This window comes from Aptenodytes forsteri, unplaced genomic scaffold (assembly GCF_000699145.1).
Source record: "Aptenodytes forsteri isolate BGI_AS27 unplaced genomic scaffold, ASM69914v1 Scaffold255, whole genome shotgun sequence".
Taxonomy (NCBI): Eukaryota; Metazoa; Chordata; class Aves; order Sphenisciformes; family Spheniscidae; genus Aptenodytes; species Aptenodytes forsteri.
The window spans coordinates 3741698-3761117 of record NW_008794888.1 but is presented as its reverse complement, the minus strand read 5'-3'; the positions used below and the strand labels follow the sequence as shown (position 1 = coordinate 3761117).

General features: G+C 55.4%; 1 protein-coding gene across 1 annotated transcript in view; it reads left to right on the top strand.

The window, feature by feature from the left end:
• The window catches only part of SLC4A3 (solute carrier family 4 member 3), a 28269-nt gene extending 12679 nt beyond the window's left edge, over nucleotides 1-15590 (top strand). Inside the window, exons 6-23 of the mRNA XM_009274916.2 lie at nucleotides 303-454; nucleotides 1086-1266; nucleotides 1814-1949; nucleotides 2053-2227; nucleotides 2645-2741; nucleotides 4509-4588; nucleotides 4725-4829; nucleotides 6675-6888; nucleotides 7216-7437; nucleotides 7768-7916; nucleotides 9355-9549; nucleotides 9997-10203; nucleotides 10662-10751; nucleotides 12337-12503; nucleotides 12888-13141; nucleotides 13472-13641; nucleotides 14125-14298; nucleotides 15058-15590. Coding sequence (XP_009273191.1) covers nucleotides 303-454; nucleotides 1086-1266; nucleotides 1814-1949; nucleotides 2053-2227; nucleotides 2645-2741; nucleotides 4509-4588; nucleotides 4725-4829; nucleotides 6675-6888; nucleotides 7216-7437; nucleotides 7768-7916; nucleotides 9355-9549; nucleotides 9997-10203; nucleotides 10662-10751; nucleotides 12337-12503; nucleotides 12888-13141; nucleotides 13472-13641; nucleotides 14125-14298; nucleotides 15058-15135 — 2846 coding nt within the window. The 3' untranslated portion in view covers nucleotides 15136-15590. The remainder of the gene's footprint in view (nucleotides 1-302; nucleotides 455-1085; nucleotides 1267-1813; nucleotides 1950-2052; nucleotides 2228-2644; nucleotides 2742-4508; nucleotides 4589-4724; nucleotides 4830-6674; nucleotides 6889-7215; nucleotides 7438-7767; nucleotides 7917-9354; nucleotides 9550-9996; nucleotides 10204-10661; nucleotides 10752-12336; nucleotides 12504-12887; nucleotides 13142-13471; nucleotides 13642-14124; nucleotides 14299-15057) is intronic.
• The last annotated feature ends 3830 nt before the right edge of the window (nucleotides 15591-19420 follow it).

The following is a 19420-nucleotide window of genomic DNA, read 5'->3' as shown; positions in this document are numbered from 1 at the left end:
TGCCCCATTTATTCAGGTACCATGAATAAAAGCTTTTGCAAATGATGCTCCAGTGTATGCACAGTCTGGGAGGAAGCCTTTTTCTTGAAGGAATTAGCTGTCAGATGTCTGGAAGAGCTGAAAGTAGGCAGATGAGGCAGGAAGGATCTTCAAAGGTTGAGGATGATTGTGAGTGCTCCAGCTGCCAGGGCTTTGCTAGCGTAAGCTAATGAGAGAAGGGTGGGCTTGGATGTGTTTCCCTGCCAGACAGTGTGTTTCCACTAGACACACTGGTGGTCTTTTTTCCTTTCCCATGTCTTCAGGCCACCGTTTTGAAGATAACCCTGGTGTGAGGAGGCATCTGATGAAAAAACCATCTCGGAGTCAGATCACCAGGACAAGTAAAAAATTAGCATCAACTCCATCTGTGAAGAAAAAGAAGAAGAAGAAGAAGTTGGATAGAAAGCCCCATGAGGTATCCATGTGCTGTCCTCCCACACTTGTTCAGAAGCCATAAATCAGGACTAGAAACAGGCACTTTATAAAGTGATAAATGTGGTTTCAATATAATTAATTCTTTACATGATCTTGGGGGTGACATTTCAAGCTCTTATCCATTATCATGAGGGCTGAAAATACACTTTTTTCAATAAAAGCAGAGATTTCTCTGAAATCACAAAGCTTCAACCTTAGAGGTTAAAAAGTCACAGAAATGGTAGTGCTGTTGTGGAAGTTGGCAGCACAGTAATGTCACCATCTCTGGTAAGTGGGAAATTTTGGGGGAAACCAAGAAGCAGGCAGAGGACAAAATTGTCACAGTTTGGTAGAGGGGTGCAGCTTTGCATCATTCTCTCTCCTCTGCCCACGCCATCTGACTTGGAGCTTTCTGGTGCTCCATGTGCTGGTGGAAGCTCCTGCCATGCTGCCAGTGATATTTGTCCTGGCTACTTCTGTTCACCAAACCTCTGGTTAACTAAGGCAGGTTTGCTCAGGCACTGCTTTAGACCAAGTGGTACCTTGAGAACAAACCTGAGGCTTTCCATGTATTGTTGATAGAGCTGTATGCATCAGGGGAAGTCTCACGTCCTCTCTGTAATTCACACTAGGTGTTTGTGGAGCTGAACGAGCTGGTGGTGGATAAGAACCAGGAGATGCACTGGAGGGAGACAGCCCGCTGGATCAAGTTTGAGGAGGATGTGGAGGAGGACACAGCAAGGTGGGGGAAACCCCACGTGGCTTCACTGTCCTTCCGCAGCCTGTTGGAGCTCAGGAAGACAATTGCCCACGGTGAGTCAGGAACCATAGGCCAGGGTTTGTGTCTTGCTCTGGGACAGGTTTTGCTGGACAGCTTCTGTTGCTGGAGACACTGGAGACACTCCAACAATGTCTGTGTCCAGGCTCCATGTAGGGTCTGCAGAGACAGACCATCCTGCAGCCCGTTTGCCAGGGTTTACATTAGCCCAAGGGTGCCTGTGTTGGTTCCTTGCTCTGCATTGCTGCTCTCAGGCATGTGGCAACTGTGACACCCAGCTGTGCCTGGGCCTGCAGGTCTTTGACCCATCTTTGGTGTGAAAGGTCAAGTTCAGTCAGGGTGGGAGGCCAAAACAAGAGGGAGGTACCAGAGCTACTAGTGTGTCTTGGAGCTTTTGGGTTCCCTTGGGACAAGGGTTTACACAGAGGACATGGGACACCTGGACTTGGGGTATTTCTCAACTGAGAGAATCTGTACCCCAACCGAAGCCTGGCTCCTGGTGGGACGGCTGTGTCCCCAGAGCGTGCGTGCAGCGGGGAGCGCTGCGCACTAGGAGCAGGGCTCTTCCCCTCCTGCTGGCAGGTGCTGTCCTCCTTGACCTGGAGCAGACCACACTGCCCGGCATCGCTCACCTCATGGTGGAGACCATGATCATCTCTGACCAGATCAGAGCAGAGGACCGAGCCAATGTGCTGCGTGCCCTGCTGCTGAAGCACAGGTGGGTGGTACGTGGCCGAAGGCTGCTGGGGCTCGGGGGTTGTCTGCGAGCCCCAGGCAGTATGGGAGGTGGGTCCCCTCATGGCTGCTGCTCTCCCCCTCAGCCACCCCAATGATGAGAAGGAGGGCTTCTTCCCGAGGAACCACTCCAGCTCCAGCATGAACTCTATCGTGGGAAACCACCACCACAACCACACCACCGACACCTGCATGCCCCTCATGGGGGAAGAGCGCATTGAGATGGCTGACCCCAAGGCCCATGAGACTGAGTGCAAGGAGGTGAGGGTGACATGGGGGATTACTGCTTCTTTTTCCACACCCTGGGGACAACTGTTGGCCGGCAGCAGCCCTTGGCACCCACCTCTGGGCTCTTTCATGGGGGGCCTTTTACTTGCAAGGGTTGGGCTCCCCTGGATCACCTGAAGTGCTGGAAATCAGGTCGCTGCGTTATGATTTTGGGACCTAATTTTAGCCGCATGCTGTATTCAAATGTCTGCTTGAGCATGCAATGGCAGCAACAGCCCTGGTGCTTGCAGGGTGGCCGTTCGCTGTGAGGGTGCCTTGCCTGTGAAGCAGGGTGTCGGGCATACAGCCAAGGCAAGCCCGGCTGCAGATACGTCAGTGGGGTGCAAGGCTGCTTAGGGACACCATGGCACGGGAACTCCATCCTTACTTGTTTGTATTCTTCCCCAGCAGAAAAACCCGCATCTCCATAACTCTGAGGGCCACCGTAAATACCTGAAGCTAATGGAGAAGATCCCTGAAGATGCGGAGGCCACAGTGGTCCTCGTGGGTAAGAGGCAGCATGTAGAGTCCCCTGGAGCCAAAAGAGACCAGTTGAGATCCTGGTCTGGCTCCAGCTGTCTGTGCGCTCCCTCCTGAGGGGTATTTGGTCATCTTGTACATGTTTCCATTGTTCAACTGGGGAGGGAGCCTTGTATGCTCTCTCTTTTGGTGACAATGCACGTTTTGTTTGTCTGTGGTAAATATAAGGGGTGCCTGGGTAACTCCTTTCCTAAATTAAGAGGTTGATAGACACTGCTGCTGGGAGCTGGAGCCCAGCTTAGAGGAGAAAGTCCCGCCAGGCTCACCAGAACATCCCATTTTGCAGCTCAGAAGTGGGTAAGTGGTGCCCGAGGGACTGATGGCCAGGCACTGACTGCTGTCAGGCCTCGCACTGTCCTCTGACCATCGCTGCCCTCCGTCTCGCCTCTTCACATCTCACCAGCAGCTGGGCCCTGCCCCTGGCCAGTGTTGGTTGCTGGTTGTGTGTGCCAGGGAGCTTTGAGTTTATGGGGCCTAGCTGGTGGCAAGGTCTCGGCTATCGGCCATAGCGCTGCCAGGAGATATTTCTCTGTACAAGAGGGCTGTGAGAGGGCAGGCTTGAGCATCAGCGGGCTTGATGCCTTCTGACCACAAGGGTAGTCCTTCTCAGCACTTTGCTGGCATTAACATCTCAGCAAACGTGGCTACACTACAAGCAAAGTAAATGTCATTGCCTATCCACTAGATGAAAAGCTCAGGCAAAGAGGCTTGGCAGCTTAACCAAGCTGATGCTTAATCACGATGAGGCCAAATCAGCTTCATAAATGCACTTTGAATACTCAGATAACTAAACACTGGCCATTTCTGAGGTAAGGCTGTGTCTTAGGATTCGCTTGGCCACTCGAATGGCCCAGATTTGCCAGTCTAACACAGAACACAGCTCTTTGCTGGACACAGATGGCAGAAAGATCAGTAATAATGCCAGAGAAATACAAGTATTCAATAAACATTTGTGTTCGGTATGGGAAGGAAGCGGCTGGTGTGCCGGAGAATGCAGGAGTACTTCCCAATCTGTTAGGAACTGAGGAAGCTGCCAAGCATTGATGACATGTGGACATTGTAAAACAAACTGTGCAGTCTTTAGAGAACTGGCTCATTTTCATCTGGGAAAAAAAAGTCTAGGAATACAGGGTACATACGAGAAAAACAGAAGAAAGCTCATAGCATCAGTGCTCAAGGAGGGAAGGACAGTGATCCAGTACCTATAGGTTGTTTAACCTGACGTCCTTCCCGGCCAACATAGTGGCAGAGCTAATATGGGATTCAATTAATAAAGAGCTAAAGGATAAGAATGTAATTATTGCCAAGCAGTGAGGTTTATGGGAAATAGGTCATGTCAAGCAAACCTGATTTCATTCTTTGATGAGATTAGAAGTTTGTTTCATAAAAGTAACATGTAAGAGACTTCCTTCCTTCCATAAGGCAGTGGCTTAGTGGAAAACAACCTTCTGATTTAAAATTAGCCCCTTATAGTGTAAATAGAGCCCATCTGTAAGAGATTAAGAATGGGCTAACTGGGAAGCTAAAGAAAGTAGCACTGGTTGGGAATGATCAGTGAACAGGGGACTTGGAGCAGTCCTCGTCATGAAGCTCAGTGCTGTGTCAGTGGTCTGGAGACAAGTACAGGACTGCAGGGCTCGTGCGAACCCCCAAAATCCCTGTTTCCACTGCTAAAGGCAGCCCAGTACAGCTCAACCCAATGATTAACTCTGCTCAAAACATTGCCTCCTGGTAGGTTGTGTGCAGTTCCTGGAGCAGCCAACTATGGCCTTTGTCCGACTAAATGAGGCCGTCTTCCTGGAATCTGTCTTGGAGGTCCCGATTCCTGTCAGATTCATCTTTGTGCTGCTGGGACCGAGCCAGGCCAACATGGACTACCATGAAATTGGCCGCTCAATCTCCACCCTCATTCCGACTAAATGAGGCCGTCTTCCTGGAATCTGTCTTGGAGGTCCCGATTCCTGTCAGATTCATCTTTGTGCTGCTGGGACCGAGCCAGGCCAACATGGACTACCATGAAATTGGCCGCTCAATCTCAACCCTCATGTCTGACAAGGTGAGGAGCTGACAGGCGGTGATGCTGGCACAGGCGAGGGAGCTTCGGTAGCTCAGAAGTCAGTCCTGGGACGAGAGTGCTGAGAGATGCTGTGCAAAGGCCCAGGTGGGGCAGGCAGGTGTGACCACCAAGGTAGGATGCTCCAGTATGGAGGGAAGAGTAGGACAGACACTTGGCTGGGACAGAGAGTGCTAGGCTGGGTGATGAAAGGGGCCGTACGTAAGAGCAGGAGCAAAGGACTGCCCAAGGTTAGAGGAGTTGTGTTCAGTTGACATTTCACAAACAGAGAGGAGGGGAGACTGAGCAGTGCCTGTGACCATGACGCCTGGCCCAGGCCACACTGACAAAAGGACCCAGCAATGCCTGGGGACTGTTGTTAGGTGTTTGGATGAAGCTTTCTAGCTGAGTCCCGTGGCTGGGGCATCCATGCAGAGGAGTACATCCATGCAGGAGGAGAGATGAGGAGGCAGGAAGATTTTTCTGCCAAGCGTGTGCACTGCTAGAAGTCCCCCATCTGGCTAGACGGCAGGAAAGTGAAATTCATTATCCTGGTAAGGAATTAAAGACAAAGGAAAGACAATCTGAGCATCTTCTGCATACATCCAGGACAGGAGAATCAGAGGTTCACAGGGTCCTCCTGGCTGGTGCCATGTAACTATAACCGAGTAGCAAACTTGCCTGTCCTGCCAGCAGTGCACAACCTTTCCTGAACTGGGGACTAAAAGGTCCTCTCAGACCTTTTAGTTGGGTTGTGGGCAACACGGGCTCCCAGCTGAAAGGTCCTTTCGCAGGAGTTGCATAGGGCTCAGCTGAGACTGTTTTTAGCCAGAAGAGGTGAGGTGCCATATTTCAGCTTCAGCGCTGCATTTGTGGGCTGATCTTGCTCATTTGAGCCTCTGCTCCTCTGCGGCTGCAAGAGGGGAGCCAGCTGCCGCAGCTGGGGCTGGCCATAGCAAGGTTACACAGTGGCTGGCGCCATGAAGAGAGTACGGTATCATTTACAGTCTGAAGCTGTGGCTCCAGAGAGTCTGTGTGCTGCAGGGACCTTAGCTGTCCCTTACCTGCTTTACAGGCTGTTCACTTGTTCATCTTCCTCCAGCCCTTTCTCTGCAGGCATGTTCCAGAGGCAATGCAGCACTTGCACGCATTTGCCAGCACCTCCCTGCCTGTCTGCAGTAGTGCTGTCCCCTCATGGTCTCCTTGGAGTCCTTCCTTGTCATCTTGCCCTTGCTGTCAGGAGTATCTCCCCTTTTCTGCCTGGTTTCCCTTGCATGGCTTCCCTCATGATGTAGACTCCTATTTTCCCTCCCTCTCCCATGTGGAGACTCCCAAGTCTTTTATGCTCCCTGCTCAGGTGATCTGAGCAGCCACAGTGATCTGGTGTGAACAGAGGCATAGGTTGGCCAGGTGTAGCATCTAGCCTAAGGAACGAGAGGCACCAAGCTAGCTGGGAAGCACAGATCTGATTTCGATTGATGGAGAGGTCCCATGAGAGGCACCCTGTGGTCTGGCAGAACGTGCAGCTGGCAGAGATGCTGCAGGAGCACAATCTTGGGCAAGAGCAGTGGGGCTTGGGGGAGAAAATCAGGAGCGGTGGTCACTGGAAAGGATGGATAGGGAAAGGAGGAGAGACATGGGATTAGGTGAGGAGCATTGGGTAGAAGGACAGGGGGGAGGGATTCAGGAGTGTGGGTCACAGAGTGGCAGTAGTGAGACAAGTAGTGGGTCGAGGGAGCAGGATGTTACTGTATGGTCACAGCAAGCGTTGTGTTTCCAGGCTGTAGGTAGCTGGGTGCAGTCTTGGTCTGAGCCTTCTCCCTCTCTCTTTTTCCCTGCCCCTCTCAGCACTTCCATGAGGCTGCATACATGGCAGATGACCGTCAAGACCTCCTCAACGCAATCAACGAGTTCTTGGACTGCAGCATTGTCATCCCCCCATCGGAGGTGGAGGGGAAAGACTTGCTCAAATCCATTGCCACCTTCCAGAAGTTGCTGCTGAGGAAGAGGAAGGAGAGGGAGCAGAAGTCCATGAAGGAGGGTGCTGTCCAGGAAGCCAAAGGTCTCTCCACTCACATTTGGGCAAAAGAGTTTGTGCCTAGTGCCCTGCGTGCCCCAGTGGGCCCTCCCCTCACAGAGCCTGGCAGAGGGGTGAGCGGGGCCTGGCTCCTGCAGTGGGCAGCAGGGAGGGGGGCAAGGGGAGGCAGGACAGTGGCTGTGGGCAGCTCTGGCAGCTGGGGACAGCTGGAGGCAGTGGGATGTGCAGTCACAGGGGGCCCACCAGGTTAGCGCTGCTGGAGGAAGGTCTCCATGGGGTATGGGGGAGAGGGACAGCCCAAGGGCGGACCTGCATTCCCCTGCTCAAGCCCTGCCCTCCATGCACCTCCAGAGCTGTGTGAAGTGAAAGCTGAGGAAGAAGAGGAGGAAGCTGAGGACGACCCTTTGAAGCGGACCGGGATATTTTTTGGAGGTCTGGTTCGGGACATAAAGCGCAGGTACCCCAAATACCTCAGTGACATCAGAGACGCCTTGCACAGCCAGTGTCTCGCGGCCGTTCTCTTCATCTACTTTGCTGCTCTCTCTCCTGCCATCACCTTCGGGGGACTCCTAGGTAATGGGCCTGCTTTCTGGTCTGCTCTTTGCACGCTGGAACACTGGCTGTGTCTGTGTGATGCTGTGCTGGGGTGGGCTTCAGTGCTGCTCGCTCAGGGAGAGCGGCAGCGCTGCGTCTCGGCTGCTGCCTTGTCCCCTCCCTGCCACTTGGCCTCTCCAGCCTCGGCTCCCTGGGCTCCCTCTGTGCTCCCTGCCCAACGCAGGGGACCTCTGACTGATGGGATGGGGACCTGCCTCCTCCGTCTGGAGCTGTGTCTGCAGCCTGCCTGCCTGTGGTAACGGTGCCTGTGTCTGGGCTATAACACTCACACGTTGTTCTCTTTCCCAGGAGAGAAAACTGAGGGTCTCATGGGGGTCTCCGAGCTGATAATCTCCACCTCGGTTTTAGGGATCCTCTTCTCCCTGCTCGGAGCCCAGCCGCTCCTGGTCATTGGCTTCTCAGGGCCTCTGCTGGTGTTTGAAGAAGCTTTTTACAAGGTACATGTGAGGCAGTGTCCGTGCTTGGCACGTGCTCGCTCTGCCCTTGCGCTGGAGAGGACAGCCGGCATTTCTCAGTTCTCCAAAGGGTCTTTGGTGGTGTGGACTCCTTGGGTCCTGCCAGGCTGCCCTCAGCTCGGCCGGGGCTGGCCCTAGCTCTGCTGACCCTTTGCAGGTCATGCCGTAGGGACTTCTGCCTCCTGTTGCTGTATCCCGTGGGCTGACCCCCTTGAGGTGTGACAGTGGTAACAGCACTCCTCTACCTGCTGACTGTGAGGGGAGCATCGTTCCCCAGCCCCATGCTGCTACGATGAGCACTTGTAGCTGCATCCTAAAATACTGGTCCATAATACTTTCTTGTTCTTGGGGATTCCTTTGAAGACCATTTCACAGCTTTTACCTGTGTCCAGGTTTCCTTGTATGGGAACCCAACAACGTTCAGTGTACCACCCATTTGGGATGTCCCACGTACATTACTCCCACCTCTCAGGATGAGCCCAAGGGTGTGTGCAGAGATATCCTGGCCAGCCAGGATGGACATGTTTCTTTCTCAAGTAGCATGACCTCTTCACTGTTAAAAGCATCCCTGTGTCACCGTACCTCCAAGCAGTGGGTTTAATCCTTCTCCTTTTTTCTGACTCCTAGCATGTCTGGGCTTTTAAAGCATGGTTTTTCCTACAGCTAGGTTTTCACCTTGGTGTGTCAAGAGTTCGGAGCTGGTGATGCCATCGCACAGTGGGAATTTCTCTGCTCTCCTGTGACCGCACTTCTCACTGACTGCTTTTGCTTTGCCCAGTCATTGTGTACAAAGGTGTACCTCTGCCCTGTGTGAGGGCACCGTCTGTGGTGGTACCGAGGAAGGCTGCAAAGAGAGGGATGTGTTTTGTGCTGGAAGTAGTTGGTGTTGGCTGTGTGTGGATGAGCAGAGGCAGTGGAGATGGTCTGTTCTGTGGTGACAGCCTGGGGGCTTTTCTCCACACACATAAAACTGTGTGTGTATACAGGGCGCTGTCTGGGATCATGCCCCAGCTAACGTAGCCTTTTTGCAGCGGGACGTAGCAGGCCGCTCAGGCTCTCCTTTGCGGGGAACATGCTTGTGCTGTTGAGTGCATGGAGTAGTGGAGAGCTGTGTTTGAGTAGTGGCACCTCCGTATGGGTGGGATGGGGAGTGTCATACATGGGATGGCTTCAGCAGAGAGTGAAGGAGGTACTGTTACAAAGACTGGAGCGGTAAAGACCTGCTTGGTGTGAGCTGGCTCATGTTAATGCAAAGTCTGTAACTTTACCTATGACTCCAGCCCTGAATTCACTGTCTCTGTGCTGGATGCCCGAGCAGATGTAGATGCTTTTTTCCAGTAGAGTCTTTGATCTTAATGGGGAGCAGATGTGGGAGGCAGCCTGAGGAGCCATGAGTAACTCCTTCCCCTTTCCATTTCAGTTCTGCCAGACACAAGGCATTGAGTATCTGACAGGCAGAGTGTGGATTGGCTTGTGGCTCATCGTCTTCATCTTCATTATTGTGGCAGCTGAGGGAAGCTTCTTGGTGCGCTACATCTCGCCCTTCACCCAGGAGATCTTTGCTTTCCTCATCTCCCTCATCTTTATCTACGAGACCTTCTACAAACTATACAAGGTGAACCTTCCCCAGGGAGACGGGCTGCCACATCTCTCGATCCCCCAGGAACCTGCTGCTTTACCATACAGGAGGCAGGGGAACAGGGCCAGCTCAGCCACAGCTTTCCTAGGCGTTCTGCAGAGCAGTTCTTTGCTGGCCTCTCATGCCCCAGCCCAGCTGGCCCCTGTGCCACCACAGGGGCTGGCAGGACGAGCCCTAACATCTGTCTCCCCTTCTGTTCCTGCAGAAGGCATTAAAGAGGGGCCACTTTTCTGTCCCCAGCCCTCTCCAGCTGGGTAGGTTGCGAGGCGAGGTGACGGATGCTGGGATTGTCCGTGCCCACCATCTACCACCCTCACCTCTCCGCAGAGCAGGACACCTCTGCTTCCCCCTTCCCCCAGTAGTGACAGTGCCCCCTGCCCCTCCTTGCAGTGACAGTGCCCGCTGCTTCTCTCACCTCCCCAGGTGTTTGCAGAACATCCTCTGCTCAAGTTCTACCCACCGAACGTGCAGAGCGGCCTGAATGCCAGCATGCTCTCTGCGGATGCGATGTCACTGGGAATCAGGATGCAGCCCAACACTGCTCTCCTCTCCCTCATCCTCATGCTAGGCACCTTCTTCATTGCCTTCTTTATGCGCAAGTTCAAGAACAGCCGTTTCTTAGGAGGAAAGGTGAGAAGTTTGTGGGACCCAGATGTTAAGGACAGGGACATGCCAAACAAATAATGCTTCTTGCTACAGACCTTTGTTCTCCAGAGCATTTGGACCATCTCCCAAAGAAACACCAGCAATCCCTTAAATACCGTGCAGAAGGGATGGTAGCCTGACCTAGGCTGCAGACAAGAGCTGGCTGTTGATGGTGGTATCTGCACTGTCCTGCTCCAGTGAGGTTTGCTGAAAAGTCCTCTGGACCTTGGGAAAGCTCCTTTGGCTTGTGTGTTACGTGGGCAGTGGGATGTGCAGCCCCATGGGTCAAGGCTGGGTTCCCTTGCCCTGCTCATCAGCAGTGCTCAGGTTTGCAGTGGTGCTGGGCCGCACCTGGGGCTTCGCTTTGCCGCAGGCTCCCTGTAGCAGGGTGGGTGCACAGAGCCGGCCCATTCCGTTTGCTAGCAAGGGTGTTTGTTCTGCAGGCTCGGCGGATCATCGGAGACTTTGGGATCCCCATCTCCATCCTGGTCATGGTGCTGGTGGATTACACCATCACTGACACATACACACAGGTAGGCGCCAGCGCCACCCTCAGAGCCCCTCCTGCAGCCCAGCAGTGATCCCTGCGGCACCGTGGCCTGCTCTTGTGCAACGGGGGATTTGTATTTCCTGCCTCTTTAGTCATAACAGTGCAAAGCAAACAGAGACGTTCCCCTCGTCCTCACTCCCACGCTGAAGGGAAGCTCCAAGGGTCTTGCTGAGGCTGAGACCAGAGCTACAGGGACTGGAGTGCCCTGGTATCCCTCTGGTATTCCAGCTGTTAGTAGGGGAGGCTTTAGGGGACCAGAGAGATTCAGTGCAGTTAATTCCTTGTTTGTAACTCTAAAAACTTGCAGTCAATCAACAAGACATAAACTGGTTATGCACACTGAAGGGGTGGCATATAGAGTGCTTTCAGTGGGGTACTTGTCATGGGTTTAGTACTTAATGTATTTATACTCTCCTTGATTATAGGCTACTAAATATTTTGATCACTTTATCTCAAACACAACAATCTCTTTCTCAGTTTATGGACAAACTTAAATGTTATCAAACAAACTCATCTCACAGGTTTCCTTTTTTCCCCCCCTTTTTTAGTAGATGTGTAGTTATATCTTTTTGTTTTGGTATTTTTTTCAACTAACATCAGGGAGAGGGTGAAAGGTAGTTCCTGTTCAGCATGCAAGCTTTTTATCAAGACAGCCCAAGGCTTAACAGAATTCAAATGCATTTTTATTCATCTAAACTTCAATGAAAAATCTGGTTTTATCAGACGTTAGTAAAATCATGCACTTTGTTACATCCTTTTCATACCCTTCTACACTTCTACAAATAATATCAAAAGCATTATCATTTCAGTATTAACTCAGCATATGTACAAAGCTTCCTGAGAAAACGGTACTTAGTTACACAGCTTAGCTCAAGTACAAGCATTCCAGGAATATTATTCATACTTATGCTGATTAACATAAATGCAAATCGTAAACTCTCCCTGCAGTGCTCACGCAGGCAGATAGCAAGAACAGCTGTAGAGCAGCGCAGAGCCGAGAGTTCAAATACTGGTGAACGCAGGGTCGATGGACGATGTACAGCTAGGAGTCTGTGTGGTCTCTGATGGGAGCACAAAGATGACATTCCCTCTGAACACGATCAGAGCGAGGTCATTGCCAGAGAATGTGGCCACTGCTGGGGTCCACACTGCAAAAACAATGCTGAAAAATGTCTCAGAAAAGGCTTGGCAAGTCTGGAAAGCAGGGTAGGCAGTTCAGGACACTTGATTTGTCCAAGCAGAGGTCAAGGAGCATTTTAACCATGATCTGCAAGCACTGACATGGGGGTGAGGTTCCTGAGGGAAGATATTTCCTTGGTCTCTTGGACAAAAACCAAGAGAATTCCAATAGCTAAAAGGAAATGAGACAGGCCCATGTTAGGGGACATGGGGTTTTTTGCACTGAAGGGGATTATCCATGAGAAAGTCCTGCTTGGGTCAGGGTGGCTGTCCCATCATCTGAGGCGTTCAGACCAGGGAGACCAGGAGGATCAAGGCTAGTCCTGTGTGAGGCTGCGGGCACGTGTGTATTGATGAGTAACTGCTGGGTTTTGTGGCTACACCACCAGAAGCTGAATGTCCCCTCTGGCCTGTCGGTCACATCTCCTGACAAGCGTGGCTGGTTCATTCACCCCATGGGCAGCAGTGGGACCTTTCCGATGTGGATGATGTTCGCCTCTGCCATCCCTGCCCTCCTGGTCTTCATTCTTATCTTCATGGAGACACAGATCACTACGTGAGTACCTCCCCCATCAACGCCAACCATCACTAACTCCTGGGCAGGCAAGGCTGGGATGGGTACTGGTGCCATTTGTGTGGAGATGCGCCTGGCATCCCAGCGGGACAGCAAGGGCAGGATCCTGGCCATTTCGGACTATACCTTCTTGGGTTCTCCCATCGTCTCTTGGCTCCCCTCCTGGCATACAGTGTGGTGGAGCCTCAGCCAAGCACAGGAGGAAACCTCTAACCTGAGGTTGACAGCCACCATCCCTCTCCTCAGCCATGTCCTTGTTGTCCCCACGTGTGCTCTCTCCAGGGAGTGAACGTTGTCCCCAGCCGCAGTGCTGTCCCTGGGCACTGGGCTGGGCCTGGCACTGACCCAGGCTCTTTTTCCTCCCAGGCTGATTGTGAGCAAGAAGGAGAGGAAGCTGCTGAAAGGCTCTGGCTTCCACCTGGACCTGCTGCTCATTGGCACTATGGGGGGGCTTTGCGCACTCTTTGGGCTGCCCTGGCTGACTGCGGCAACGGTGCGCTCTGTCACCCACGTCAATGCCCTGACGGTCATGAGCAAGGCCATTGCACCAGGAGAGAAGCCCAAGATCGAGGAGGTGAAGGAGCAGCGTGTGACCGGAGTGCTTATTGCTGCCCTCGTTGGTGAGCCTCTGCTCGGGTGAAGGAGTGAGGGGGGAGGTCAGGGCCGACCACATGAATCTCCTGGCAGTGTCCCTGCCCCACGGGCCAGCCTGCGCTCTGCCCGCTTGCTGCAGGACTGCCCTCACCTACACTCAGCTCTCTTCTGGCAGCCTTCAGTACCCCGCCATGGTCAGTCCATCTCTGCAACCCCTCCAGCCAGACCCCCCCTTGAGCTTCCTTTCCCTTGCACCTCAGGACAGAGAGAGAGGAGGCGGGAGAGGGACAGAGGCTGAGGTGCTTTGCGGAGGGGCTGGCATGGGACACACCATGCCCTGAGCTCTGTCTGTGCAGGTCTGTCCATTGTGATGGGGAACATGCTGCGGCAGATCCCGCTGGCTGTGCTCTTCGGCATCTTCCTCTACATGGGGGTTACATCACTCACCGGCATCCAGCTCTACGAGCGGCTGCTCCTGATCTTCATGCCATCCAAGCACCACCCTGACCACATCTATGTTGTCAAGGTGAGCGAAGGCAGGTTGCGGGGAACCAGGTAACGAGGAGCAGAGGAAGAAGAGGCAGGTGAGGGGAGGATGGTGCTTTGCTAGAGTGATGCTTGGCTTGGTGACCCCCCCCTTGGCTGCAAGTTTGTGCCGAGAAGTAAGTGCAAGCCATGCACAGAGGTGATACAACGCTAGGATAGCGTGCTGATAGGCTGCGCACAGGAGTGTATTGCCAGGATATTGTATGGACGGACTGTTTATAGGGGTGATGCATTGCTTGAGTGAGTGTAGGGACACTGCACTGCCAGGTGGGTATGCTGCTAGGTTGCACAGAGGCTGATGTGTTACGGAGTTCCGCCTTGCTGTAGAGTACAGGCAGCTAGAGCGTGCAGCAGTATTGCGTTACTGTACTGTGCTATGCAGAAGGGTTATGTTTTGCCAGGTGGGTCTTCATTAATCTGTGTGGAAGGATAATGTGTTCTTAGACTGGATTTACCTCCCTAGGTGAAGACCTGGAGAATGAATCTCTTCACCTGCATTCAACTGGCCTGCATTGTGCTGCTCTGGGTGGTGAAATCTACAGTGGCATCCCTGGCCTTCCCCTTCGTCCTGATCATGACAGTGCCATTGCGACGCTTCGTGCTGCCCCACTTCTTCCACGATAGGGAGCTCAAAGCGGTAAGCAGACAACTGTCCTCACAGTCTAGCTTGCAACACTGGGGTGAGGTTGAGGAGATTTGGCAGACTGAAAGGCTGGGAGATCCTGGGCTGGCAAAGCCTTGGCTTTCCCTGCTGTTGTCTGGGGGTCTTTGTTCAACAGCAATAGGTGGGTGGATGGCTTCCTCCGAGCTTGTAGCCCTGGGAGTGCGGTGTAGGATGGATGGGCACCCTAGGGCAAGGAGACAGAGGATCCTACCATGCAGAGGCCTGGAATGAGGGTCAAGGCCCCTCATTCATCAAGAGGCACCCCATTTCCCCACTGAGAGAGCAGCAAGGGCAGCCCAGCAGCACACCAGATCCTGTGGCTGCTTGGCACAGGAGCACGTAACCACAGTGCCAGGGTTGGAGCTGGCACTCGAGTGCTGGCAGCTCCTCTGCTGCTGCCAATATCCCGAGCTCCTGTTGGAGAGCAACCTGGAGCAGCACCCAGAAGTGGGTGCTGCCAGCAGGGGAGGGGGGAGGAGCTGCTGTTCTGGACCCCAGTGATGGGCACCGTCAAACAAGAACACTTACAGGAAAGGGCGTCAGGCTGGTGGCGCATGGACGGGCATGAGGGGCAAAAAAAGGAGCCCATTGGGAGGGGAAGGAGCAAGAGCTTTGCTCTTCCCAGCGCAGCCCAGCTGCCTGGCTTGCTGCGTGCTGATCCCTCTGTGCCAGGCTTGACCCCGCGCTGGGGGTGGCTGTGGCCTTCAGAGCCCGGTCTCTGCCTCTCCCCAGTTGGACTCAGAGGATGCGGAGCCGAACTTTGATGAGGATGGCCGGGATGAGTACAACGAGCTGCACATGCCTGTGTGAGCTGGGAGCTGCCCTCCCTGCTCATGGGACAGGCCACTCACGCCTGCTCATCCCTCCAAAGGACTAACCGGAGACTTGCCGTGAGTCACGCAATCTCTTGCCTGGACCAACGAATGGCTGTTCCATAGCCCCGCAGGAGGCAGCCCCGGCTCCTGCTGCCCCATCACTCGCTCAGCAGAGGCTGTGAGTCTCTCTTCTCTTGGACCTGGTGAGCTGAGAGATGCCTCTCACACCCCGAAGCTGTGTGGGTCCCGAGTGCCTGTGGGTCAGGGGTCTGCTCCCTCCCTGCTGGAGGCAGCCTGTGCCTGGTCTCCAGGTGGTGAAGGGGAGCCATGCCAGCTGGTGCCACTGTGTCCCCCTCTGCTACCATGAAGCTTGGGTGTCTCAGCACCACGTGCCACCGAGCAGTCACAGGGATGGGCTGGATGCTGCCTGCGGACCGCCAGTGGGCTTCACCCAGGCCAGCAGCCTCCTTGCTTGACTGGCGGATGCCTTGCTTCTGCTCCCTCTGCCCCCTTCCAGGAGCGCTCACGCTGGGCCTGTGCCACAGCCCCTGGCCCATGGGGCTGCTGCAGCCTGGCAGAGGGGCAAGGAGGGACCAGCACCCTGGCCCTGTCCTCCAGACTATCAGCTGTCCAGTCACCCCCCCACAGGACTGTTTTCAGCTCTTGCTCAGCATGGGGGAGGCTGTTTGCTTCCTCCCAATTTTCCCAACCCTCTTCCCAAAGGAGAACCGCACAGGGAGGGGAGGCTGTGGACAAGCAGGTATCCTGAAGCCTCGAGTGCCTGCCCTCTTGCAGGGACTAAGAGGAGTCCTGTGCCATTCTGCACCTCCACAAAGGTTGCAGGGGTAAAAACTCGTCACACGGCTGCATCCCAGTTCCTGATCACCACGTTCCTTTCCCTGAGAACAAACCATATTTAAGAAGCTATACAAGAGATGTAGTGCTGGAGCACAAAACAGTCCTTTGGGTCCCCTCCCTTTCCCGGTGCAGTGATCCACTGGGTCTGGCTCCCTGCAGCCCTACAAGGAAGTCACTGAAACCCCCAGCCCCATTCTGCTGCCATATTGGGGTGACCTTTCACGTCCAGGGGTGTCCTCCAAGTGGGAAGGAGCAGCATTCAACGTGCCCAGCACTCAGCCCCCATCACTTCTGCGCAGCTCCGAACACCTTTCTGCCCGGCAGGGCTGTCCCCTGGGGTCTCCCCTTGCTGTTAGTCCCCATTCAGAGCTGCCTCAGAAACTGCTGACGGTGCTCTTGCTGCCCTTGGCAGCTCTGAGGGTAGTGCCAGAGGAGATGGGCACCCCAGCCTCTCCCTGATGGTTGGAGCCGGAGTGGCCTTGTGGAGGAGGCTGGAATGCTCGCTTCACCATTGGATTTGGGACAAGCCACTGCCCCGGTTCCTGCTTATCAGCCTGGCTCCTGCGAGAGATGGTGGGTGCTTCATTACCAGGAGGGTCCAACGCCTTCCCCGGGAGGCTGCAGAAATATCCCACCAGAGAGAGAAACCTCCCCCCGCGGCAGGTTCCTGCCCCACAGCCTGGCCCCTCCACAGGGCCTGGGGCGGAGAGACAAGTGTCTCTGTGTGTCTGTGGCCGTGTGTGTCCTGTCTTCCCTGTGTAGTGTAGGAGGCCTGTTGTCGCTGTGCATTGTGACTCCTCTGACTGTAGTGGAAACAGCTACACCAATAAACTCTTCACAGGAAGCGCGTCTGGCTCTCCGCTTTTGTTTGTTAATTGGCAATAAATTAAGTTGATTGAAATTCCCCAACACAAAACCGTTTCTTGCCCACAACAGCAGCCAGCGAGGGAGCAAGCCCCAGGTGAAGTGGGGACTGTCACTTGTCAGCCACTACCAGCACAGAGGTGGGCTCTCCACCACCATCACCAAGCAGGCTGGTTACTGTGGGCCTAGCTGGAGCCCCCATGCTGGGTGCTGGAAACAGGACGCTGAGCCCCATATTTAACCAGAAACACGTATTCATGCCTGCATACATCCATGCACGTGCGCATGCGTGTGCCTGCATGCTCAGCAGCACTCGGTGCCCATCTCCTTACCCAGCCTGTAGCCACACGCCAAACGGCAGGGCCATGGGCTGAGAATGGAGGAAACATCTCATTAAACACATGTTTCCTCCCCACTTTCTTCCCAGGCAAGAGTCAAGCCAGGTCCCCATGAGCTGCTGGGTGCCCGTGGCCCATGTGGTGATGGGTTGGATGTCCTCCAGTCATGCTCTCCTGGGCACTGCTGCTGGGAGTAGGCGGTGGTCCCACCTCCTGTGGTCAGGGTTGCTGGCTGCTCCTGGGGCTGGCCGCTGCCATGGGGCACATGGCAGAGGGCTGAGCCCGCCCGGGCGCAGGGGTGGTGGCTGTCCCGCTTCTGAGCTGGGCCTGCTGTGGGGCAGGCAGTGCCTGGCCTCGCAGCATCCTCTCCAGGTCTCGGCAGCGCTGCTGAACCTGCAGGAGAAGAGGCAGTGCAGGTGCCCAGCTCCTGAGCATCCAGGTGGGCTGGATGGGAGCATCCGCAAATGTTTCCCACAGGCTGCTCCGCCACTTTAGGAAACAGTCCTCCCATTCCCCACTCCACAGCTCTCCTTCCTTACACCTGAATGCCCAGGGCTGCCCAACGGGCCATCGGTTTGGACTGGAGAGGCTATGGCTCTACCCAGTCCCACAAGATCCATGTCTCTACCTGGATGTCCAGCCCTTTCCATGCAGCTCCCCTGCCCATGGCAGTGCCCCCGCTCTCACCCTGGGATGCGGGGCAGGGAGCGCAAGCAGAGCCAGCGTGTGCCCCTTACCGCATCGATCCTCCGGACGAGGATGGGCCTGACCTCCAGTTCCAGCAGCCAGTCGGCCTCCAGGATGCTGTGGTGATACTCCTCCAGCTCCAGGCTCTTCTGCAGCTCCTCGGCCAGGGCAGCCTGGTGCCAGCAACCTCCTGTACCCGTACCCAGGCTCTGCTGGGGCCGGGCCAGCTCTGTCCCTTTGCCCTGCTGCTGCAGGCGCAGGACACGGATGTGCCGGGCAACGTGACGGACCTGGGCGCGCAGGGCAGCTGCCCGTTCCCCGCGGTGCAGCAGGGCCAGCAGCTCCTCCTGGCTCTCCCGCAGCTGGGCTCGCAGCACCCCGGTGTTGCCGCCTGCACCCAAGGGCCGCAACGGGACCAAGAGGTCGGGCAAGCCCAGGGGAGTGCCAGGCTGCTGGGGGGCCCTGCCGTGCACTGGGGGCTGCACAGTGGTGGGAGCCAGCCCTGCTCTGCCCCGCACCGGTGGCTGCTGTGGCAGTGATGGTGACGGTGATGGTGATGGTGGCAGGGAGAGGCTGTACCTGCTGCGGTGGAGATGGACCCACTGCCGGGCGAGCTCTGCCGTGGCCAAGCTCTGGTGAAAGATGTCAGGGACCAGCCGTAAGACCTTCACAAAGGGCCCTACGCCGACAAAGCCACACAGGTCATGCAGACTCCGGGAGCTGAAGACCCGCTCGCTGAGGGGCCCCCCCTGCAGCAGCAGCCCCCAGTTGCGCCGGTGGGCGAAGAGCTGTGCGGCCAGGCACGGGATGGATGCCCGGGGGGACTGCTGGGTGGGGTGGGCAGCCAGCTCCTCATGCATGTACAAGTTCTCGCAGAGTGGGACCACCACCCTGGCATCAAACCTCTCCTTCAGCATGCTCAGGTGCTGCAGGTAACAGGCCAGCCAGCCCACGTAGCTGGCCACGTCGGGGCTGGCTGAGCCTGGCCTGCGCTGGGCGAGCCTCTGCAGGTGCTGCCAGCTCTCCACCTGCCCTGAAGAGCTCCATGGCAGCACCAGCAGCAGCACGTGGTACAGGCTGCGCAGGTCGAAGCCCTGCCGGCACCGCTGCACGTGCCTCATGAAGGCGCTGATCTCCCCTTCGAGGGCAGAGTAGAGGGCCTCCATGGGTGGCCACAGTGATGGAGAGAAGGCAGCCGGGATCGCAGGTCACCCACACAGTCCTGGGCTCTGGATGCGCTGGAGAATGCAGTGCACCAGGATGCGATGGAGAATGCAGTGCACCAGGATGCGATGCATGGGCTGGTGAGGTGGGATTGCTGTGGGGGGCTCTGGTTTGGGTCACACGTGTGGGCTCAGCCAGCAGACGGTGCTACCAAAGGCCGGCGTGCCACTTTGAAGGATGGGACATCTGGCTTGGATGAGTTGGTCCCGGTTGCTCTGCTGGAGAGGAGACAGTGGGTGGGTGGGTGGGGAGGAGGGCAACAGGGATGGGCTGGGGTGGGAGGAGTGAGGGAGGGGCCGGTGGCGGCCG